The sequence below is a fragment of the Sycon ciliatum genome, chromosome 10 (assembly GCF_964019385.1).
Source record: "Sycon ciliatum chromosome 10, ocSycCili1.1, whole genome shotgun sequence".
Classification (NCBI taxonomy): Eukaryota; Metazoa; Porifera; class Calcarea; order Leucosolenida; family Sycettidae; genus Sycon; species Sycon ciliatum.
The window spans coordinates 11,873,183-11,882,198 of NC_088652.1; the positions used below are offsets into that span (position 1 = coordinate 11,873,183).

Below are 9,016 nucleotides of genomic sequence, written 5' to 3' on the forward strand. Positions count from 1 at the left end.
ACCATCGCGAGGATAGTTGCTTGCATGTCACTAGACGTGAATGCAAGAAAACAAGACACATACACACTAGATCTGATGCACATTGTCTGTTGGGTTGCATGTTTCAAACAACCAGGCCTAGACCTGGATTTGAATTCACTTCATGACCCTTTTATTCCACTTGTGCTGTTGTCGCTCGTTCAGGAAACGGAACGCACTGCCAGGACACCAACGAGTGCTTGGATGGCAGCCATGGTTGCCACGCCAACGCCACCTGCTCCAACACCGCGGGTGGTCACACGTGTGCATGCAGGCCGGGTTACCGAGGCAGCGGACTGTTCTGCGACAACGAGGACGAGTGTCAGAATGGCGAGCACCGCTGTTCTCCGAACGCACACTGTTCAGACAGCGTCGGAAGTTTCTCCTGCGCTTGCTCAACTGGCTACACTGGGAATGGAACAAGCTGTACAGATGTTGATGAATGTCAACTCCCATCACAATCATCATCAGCTCACCAGTGTAATAGAAATGCCGACTGTAACAATAGCCAAGGAAGCTATGCATGCACATGTTCTGTAGGTTATACAGGAAATGGACAGTTCTGTATCGATATTGACGAATGCGCACTGACCCAAGCAGTCATCGCCGAGGACTCCACCAAGTCTGATGTGACCGTTCTCGGCAGTACATTATGTGACCGCCATGCCAGCTGTAATGACACCGAGGGTAGCTACACATGTATATGTCGTGCTGGTTACTATGGTAATGGCACACACTGTCAGGATGTTGATGAATGTTCTTGGCCACACTCCTGTTCTCCAAACAGTCTTTGCGCCAACACCTACGGCTCTTTCACGTGTTCGTGTGAACGTGGATTCTTGGCCGGTTTGAATGCAACCTGTAATGATGTGGACGAATGTGAATTGAAAGGTTCGTGTGATACTAGCGCTGATTGTATGAACAAAGCTGGTAGTTTTGGCTGCTCGTGCAAGCAAGGATATACTGGTAATGGGACTCACTGTGAGGATGTGGACGAATGTAGCATTGGAGTGCATGCTTGCGATACGGCGGTCGGTATTTGCACAAACACCGCCGGCAGCTTTGCATGCTCCTGTCCAACTGGGTACAAGGGCAATGGCACGCACTGCATGGATGTGGACGAGTGCGAGTCGTCTCCGTGTGCGGCAAAGCGTTCGTACTGCGTGAACTCCAACGGCTCCTTCAGCTGTCCGTGTAACACTGGCTACGAACGGGAATCGGCGGACGGCGACTATTGCGACGACGTGAACGAATGTGAAAACCGCACGTTGAGCGCATGCCGCCAGCCGGCCGACTGCATAGACACAGACGGCTCGTACACGTGCCGATGTCCGCTCTACTTCGTCAGCGACGGCGCGGGTGGCTGCGACGTGCAGGAGCCATGCCTGTCCAGGACGCACAACTGCAGCCAGTTTGCCACCTGTCACACTGGCAACGGCACGTCCAGCATACCGGCGCTCAACTTCACGTGCCGTTGCCTGTCGGACTTCACTGGTGACGGTATCAACTGCACAGCGCTCCGCCTCATAGGTAAGACACTGTGTTTGTGTGGCAAGGTATTGTGTGTTGAACAACTGTTCGGGAGTGGATCGATTGAAAGACGTTCCGGTAGTATCTCAAGGCAGTACGGTCAGACCTCGCTTATCCGGTCCTCTTTTATGCGGATCCCTGGCCATCCGGAAGAAAATCGTTGGCTACCGATTTACAGCATTTACAGCATATGCTGTTCCCCCGCCTATCCGGGTATTTTTGTGGAAACCGGATGTGTGCGGTTATTGCGAGGTCTGACTGTACTTGTACAAGGATGACCCGTCAATATGCTGCATGAGACCTGTGTGTGTAGTGGGTCTGGGGAACGTGTCAAGGAACGCACCCAGGTCTTAGCGGTGCGAGCGTCTACAGAATTATTACCGTATGCACTTGCTCTGCTGAGGTTTTAGCGCCGTGAAGGTCAACATGTTTTGTACACACTCTGCCTAGGTCTTAGGATTGCGAGAGTCAACAAGTTTTGTACATGCTCCGTTGAGTTCTGAGCATCGCCAAGGTTACCATATTTCCCGATTATAAGTCTTACACCTTTTTACACTAAAAATGAAGGGTGAAAAGGGGGTGCGACTTACAATCGAGCATGACTTACTACTGAAGTCAATTATATCAAAACTATAATTATTTCTCAAACCTTGAAATGCGGGTGCGACTTATAATCGAGTGCGACCTATAATCGGGGAAATACGGTAACTCTGCTGAGGTCTTTGCACCGCAAATTTAAACGGGAAATTAAGCCTAAAATCAAATTTTCACCAGTTGTAGTAGTCTTCGGGGTGCTGAGTCGAATGGTCTTGGTCCGAGGAAGCTGTCACTCTCTCTTCCTCCTTCATTCCCAATCAAACTCATGCACTTCCACTGAAACTGGGTGACTGCGCCCTACTAGATGGGGATTTGTATGCAAACTGTCAGTAAAAGCGCCATTTTATAAGACCGGATGACCGCGCTTGGCCCATATGTTGTAGTCTTTCGGACGTTGAGTCGACTGGTTTTGGTCCGAGAAAGCTGCGATGCAGCGTTCGGCCTGTATTCCCAATCGAACATAGTTGAATAAGCGGTCACGTACTCATATGTGCACAAGTCACCTGGTCACCGTGCCTGCAGGGTACAATTTTCACGCGACAGGAACGCGCCCAAGAGTTGTAGCCTGCAGGCACGGTGACCAGGTGACTTGAACACACATGAGCATGGGACCGTCTATTCAACTACCGTATTTCCGCAAATAAAAGACCGTCCTCGTATACAACGCCTTCCTCGAATACAAGGCCGGGGCGGGGCGATTGAAAAAATACAAGACCGTCTCCGATTAGAAGACCGGGCCTGCTAAATGAGTCTTACGGCTGCGCATGCGCAGTGCGACGGCTGCCATTTTGTACAACACTGCAACTACACGTGGCATGTGTGGCACATCTTCTGGTTTCTTGTGACTCCGCCATCACGCTCTGCCAGTCCTTGTAGCTTTTTCTTTCGACCATGGCCTGCAATACGCGAAAGAAGTACTCTTGTGACTTCTATAGAAGAAGGGGTCAAACTGGGTTGAAAGAATAGAAGACCGTCCTCGAATACAAGACCGTCCTCAATTATAAGGCCGGGTTAGGACGAGTTTGAGAAAATAGTAGACCGGCCTACTATTTGCGGAAATACGGTATGTTCGATTGGGAATCCAGGCCGAACGCTGCAAAGAAGCTTTCTCGGACCAAAACCAGTCGACTCAGCGTCCGAAAGGCTACAACATATGGGCCAATCGCGGTCAACTGTGCTTTTAAAAGAACAAAATGGCGCTTTTAGTGACATTTTGTATACACATCCCCATCTAGTAGGGCGCAGTCACCCAGTTTCGCTGGAAGTACGCGAGTTCGATTGAGAAATAAAGGAGGAACGGAGCGTCTCAGCTTCCTCAGACCACCACCATTCGACTCAGCACCCCGAAGACTACAATTAGAAGGTTGATTATAGGCTTAACTTCCCCTTTAAAACATGTTTTGTACATGCTCTGCTGAGGTCTTAGCACAGCGAGAGGTCAACATATGCTGGGCACGCTCTGCCAAGGTCTTAGCGCTGCGAAGGTCTATAATTATTATTCTGTGCACGCTCTACCGAGGCCTTAGCGCTGCAAAGGTCAACATATGAGAGAGCTTGGAAGCTCAGGGCCCTACGCTATGCTTTTTTGCCTTGATAATCTAGACAAAAAAAAGCATAGGGATGTTATATATTCTTTAAAAAATCCTTTTTTTTTAGACATAACCTGGGATTCGAACCCGCACTATCGCGCGCCCTGCATGCATCCCCCGATACACTTCGCATACATACTAATTCTTCCAAGTTGCTTCACGTTATGATCTTGCATTTGAAAGCCCTATTTGAATTATGCATTGTGGCCAGCCGTCTTTGATGGTACGGTACGGGATAGGTACGGGACAGGTACGATCGAGGGTAATACGACACCGTCTACCGCCTTGATGACGGCAAAAAAAGCATAGGGATGTTATAAATTTTTCAATTCTCCTATTTTTTTCAGGCATATCCTGGAATTCGAACCCGCACTATCGCCCTACATGCATTCCCCGTACACTTCGCATTCATACCCATTCTTCCAAGTTGCTTCACGTTAGGATCTTGCGTTTGAAAGCCCTATTTGAATATTGCGGCCAGCTGTATGTGGCCAGCTGTGTTTGATGGTACGGTACGGTACGGGACAGATGCGGGATAGCGCCAGGCGTGACACAAACAAACAAACAAACACACAAATACCAAATTAAAGCTGTGTGGACCCTGGCTAGCGCCAGACGTTACTAAAGTAACGTCTTCTGCATAGCTACGGGAAATATTAATTATTATTCTGTGCACGCTCTGCTGGCTGCTGCTACCTTGTTGTGTGTGTTTCCGGTGCATTAGGACAGCTAAACAACGGTGGTGAAAAGAGCAAGTCAACGACCAATCCAGCAATCTACGTTGCTGTGGGCATTGGTCTCTTCCTGGCGTTTGTCTGCATGGCTGTGGTCCTGGTTGTGAAACGACGACAGGGTGCAGGCATGGTCCATGCTGCAAGTTCTATGGTTCTGCCGCTCGGTGCGTCTGCAGAGTAAGTGCTGATCGGATGCGTGAACATGGGTGCTTGTGTGCCGCCCCATGGGTGCAGGGCCGGCGCCACTGGTACGGCCGGTACGGCTATGGCCGTACCAACTTCCCAAAAAGTCGGTCCCCGTGGAACGTCCAAAACCGGGGAGAAAAAGTTTCGATGTTTGACTTTGTGCAGGGAGTCGCCCAGAGTTCAGGATTTGCCGTCTAAATTCCAAAACAAATTGTGGGGGACAACCCCCAGACCCCCTTAAAGATGGCCCTTCGGCTGCACCGCTCCGCGGAAGCTGCCTCCGGCCCTGGGGTGAATATCAGTATGGCAACTGTACATGTGTAGGTGAGTGGCTGGGGGGGGGGGGGGGAGGGCGTACATGTATGTGTGTGGGGGGGGGGGGGAGGGGGAGGGCGTACATGTACCGTATTTTCCCCAATAAATGTACAGTACTTCTATTTTTTCAATGGTGGTCAGACCTGTACTACTATAGGAGACTGTACTAGTATTGGAGACGTGTACTTTTATTGTTTCTGGAGAGATTGGTTGCCTGGGTTGGGTGGCAAACAAGTCGTGATAATGATGCTGTAAGGCTGTAAATACACCTAACCATGGTAAGAATCAGTGTACAAAGACACAATGACGATGAACGGGTAAGAAAAACGAAGTAAGGTGGACCCTGGTATCTGTACCCCACTAATGCCCATCACATCATTCCGGCATGTACTATTATTAGAGACGTGTCCTTTTATATTTTCGATCCACACCCAACATGTACTACAATTGGGGACGTACTAGTAATGGAGACGTGTACGTTTAATGGGGAAAATACAGTATGTGTGTGGGGGGGGGGGGGGGAGGGCGTACATGTATGTGTGTGTGGGGGGGGGGGGGGGGAGGATGGCGTACATGTATGTGTGTGTGGGTGGGTGGGTGGGGGTTATGAGAGAAAATCTGTGGGTGCACATCCAGTGCATTTGCAGATTTGCGTGCTTCTCTTGCGACGGGCGTATACATGGTACATGGTTACGAGTACTGTAGAGTGAAAGCTGTCTAAGACGACCGCTCAAGGGACCTTCAAAATGTGGTTGCCGTGTACAGGTGGTCTCTTTATCCAGGGTGATTTGACTTGTAATAGCATCCCTTGGTCCTGGTTACAGTGGTCTTCTGGGGCAGGTGCTCGCCTTATCCGAGTGGTCGCCTTGACAGTTTTCACTGTAGTTACGAGTCTGTGTGTGCGAGCATACATGTATGCGCATGTGTATGTTTGTACGTGTGTATGTGTGTATGTTTGTACGTGTGTATGTTTGTGCATGTGTATGTTTGTGCATGTGTGCACCTTTATGTGGCGGGGGAGGGGGGGGGGGGGGGGGATTTGGGCTCGTGTGTTGGTGTATGCATGTAAACATGTATGTATGGGCTTGTATACTTGTAGGTGTGCACCTGTGCATGTGTTGTGTTTTTATTACGTGTATATGAGCATGTATGTGTGCACATGTGTCTGTGTGTCTATACGAGTCGTAAAAATATTTAAAAAATGATTTAAACAAGGGGGGGGCGGTCAATAGCAAGCAATCAATCAATTTATCTCATCAATATAATTATTAGGCCACACCGTTTTTTTTCGATGTTTTGCGTCACCTTAAATATAGCGGTCATCCATAAATATCGCACTTTTTCACAAACCGGAATAATTTCAACATCTTTTACGTTCTGAGGGTGAGGGAGGGAGGTGTTGGGTCTAAACTAAAATAATTTGTTTGGTGAAAAAGTTCGATGTTTAAAAGGATGGCCCCTTATTCGATGAAATCAATGAGGGGGGCGGACAAAACCATTGTACATGCATTGCAGTTGTGTACAGTGGAGCGAACTAAGGACCCGGCACTGTTCATGCATGCATCCATGCATGAGTGTATTCATTTCTATACAATGAATGTCGCAACGTAAGTGTATTGCACAATGCAAACTCTACTGATTGGTAAAAACTGGCCAAACTGTGTCAGCATTATCAGCTGGATGGGAAGGCACGCTTCTGCCATGCTTGTGCTCCAAACACGGGAGACATGATGATTGCGTGACTTGCGGCCCAGCTTACACACACAGGTACATGTACGTGTACCGGTATGTAAGCGTGAGCTGAGTACAAGCATGTTCAATTTTTTTGGGGAACTCCGGTTGTGCAATACATGCGCGCGAGGACGCGAAACAGAGAGAAAAAGGTGTGGCCATATAAGGTTTTAGTGAACCAGCCAATAGAAGATGAGACAATAGTAGAATGAGCGAGAAGTACATTCTATTTCTGTTGTTGTTGCGGTGCGCCTGCAGGGATTACGACAACTTCAACCTGCCGCAAAAGCGTCGCAAGGACGGAGCTGATACCGATTATGAGACCAGCGTATTTGACCGCGGAAACGACTATGGTGAACTTGGGCCGGGCCAGAAGAACGCGAACGGCGAGTACATGAACATTGATGACCTCCTGAAGAGCTTAAACATGCAGATCAACAAAGACCAGGACCTGTCGAAGAAAAACTTCTACAACAAGATTGCGTCGATGTTGAGCAAGCGCGAGGAGGTTGGCGATGACGATGATGCCTGGGGGGATGACGACGGTGACGCGGATAGCAACGACAATAATCACATTAGCGACGCCATTTCTATGCTATCCCTGGGCGCGGCCGGTGGGAAGTCATTCCCGAAGAGTCGCGAGTCGGTGGACGCAAGTATGCTGGGGGCCAATGGGCCGCGCATGTCCGCTCACAGCATGGCCGAGCTCAATGACTACATGAACAACGACGACCAGGAGAGCTGGGCGCCGCTGAGTCAAGCCACGCTCGCGGCGTCGAACATGAACGAGTGTCGACTCGGTGACGGAATCCCCGACAGCCCGAAGACGGCGGGCGTCAAGGGTGCATCGCGCCCCAAGCTCGGCCACATGAAGAAGTCGCGTGGCAAGCAACAGCAGCAGCAGGAGGAGGAGGACGTGACGATGACTGACGACAATGACGGCAGGGATGTCGGCGAGGCGTGGCAGGATATTCACATTGCCACGCGCTCGCCGTTCAGCGCCAGCAATTCTCGGCGCACCTCCGTCGCCAACGTGCTCACTCTCGCTGCACAGCCGTGCGAATCGGACAGCGACGATAACCCGGCGGTGAAGAAAACCAAGAGAAGTCGATCAAAGTCGTCGCTGATTGCAAACGCTATCTTCACAAGCACCAACAGCAGGGATTCTGCAGGAAAGCCAACATCGGACTATGCGAACATCAGGAAGCCATCGAAAACTGCTAGCATGCTTCAGTCCACTATTCTGCAGGTAAGCGCCCTTCCGTCTCTGGAGAGGAACGTAACCGAGGACAGTGTCGTGGATGGCTTTGAAGATACGGATGCCTTCAAACCGGTTTATGAAAACACTTTGCCGAAAAGTATACGCCATGCAACGTCTCCGAAGAAGCTGTCCGGCATGGCCAGGATGCTGGGATCTGAATCTACCGCCGGCAATGGCTCGGAAGATGTCTATGATGATGACGGCACTGGCCAGTTTGTGATTCCACACGAGAAATACGAGGACGACGGATTCTCGTTCGTCAGCGACGCGGCGCGTCGCAAGTCCAGCGCCATGCATCAGATGATTCAGCAGCCGTCTACTGACGTCGACATCACAAAGCTGGGCTGGGAGCCCGACGTCGAGACGTCCAGCAAGCCTGGAAGTGCCAACGTGTCCAGATCACCATCAATAGCCGCCTTCACCACACTCGACCCACAGGCCTCTGCAGCAGTAGTCGAGGCTTCCAACACGCCAGCGCCGCCCAAGCCCAAGGAGAACAAGATGCTGAGGAAGATCCAGGGCCGCTACATCTTCAAGACGCAGAAGGGCACGCTCGTCCCGCTGTCCGCATTCCACACTGCGATCAACGAGAGAGACCTCGTGCACTGTTTTGCCGCGCCGGGTCCCGATGGCAGCTACGCCCTTTTCAACAACACCACCTCAGAGTTCTTGGGCACCGCTAGTCAAGGTGACATCCACAAATCTGCGTTCCTCAATCCGACCGTCATGTCTCGACTGTTCACTGCCTCGCCGGTCCTAACCGCTAAGGACCTGGAGCCGCTGTACGCAAACTTTAGAGATCTGGTGAGGAAGCCCAACGGCGAAGTGATCTTCCTCGACGCCAACGGCACTCCGGTACCGGTGACCGTGTTTGGTGACGTTGATATGGATGATTACACGGCGTACGAAGTGGCCCTTGACAGAACGGGACGCTACACTCTGCTGCAGAAGGGCAACATAAAACTCGTGGCCACCTGTGACGTTCGCGAGGAGAAGACCAGCTTCAGCGCAGTGAACGAGAAGAAGGACGAGGTTCTGAACACAACGAAAACCCC

At 50.7% G+C, this 9,016-nt stretch overlaps 1 protein-coding gene across 1 annotated transcript in view; it reads left to right on the forward strand.

Annotated features, from left to right (window-relative positions):
- Positions 1-9,014, forward strand: part of LOC135826646 (fibrillin-3-like) — a gene marked incomplete at its 3' end in the record, with an annotated part of 35,521 nt that extends 26,507 nt beyond the window's left edge. Inside the window, exons 9-11 of the mRNA XM_065339249.1 lie at positions 184-1,548; positions 4,459-4,645; positions 6,959-9,014. Coding sequence (XP_065195321.1) covers positions 184-1,548; positions 4,459-4,645; positions 6,959-9,014 — 3,608 coding nt within the window. The remainder of the gene's footprint in view (positions 1-183; positions 1,549-4,458; positions 4,646-6,958) is intronic.
- Positions 9,015-9,016: the final 2 nt, after the last annotated feature.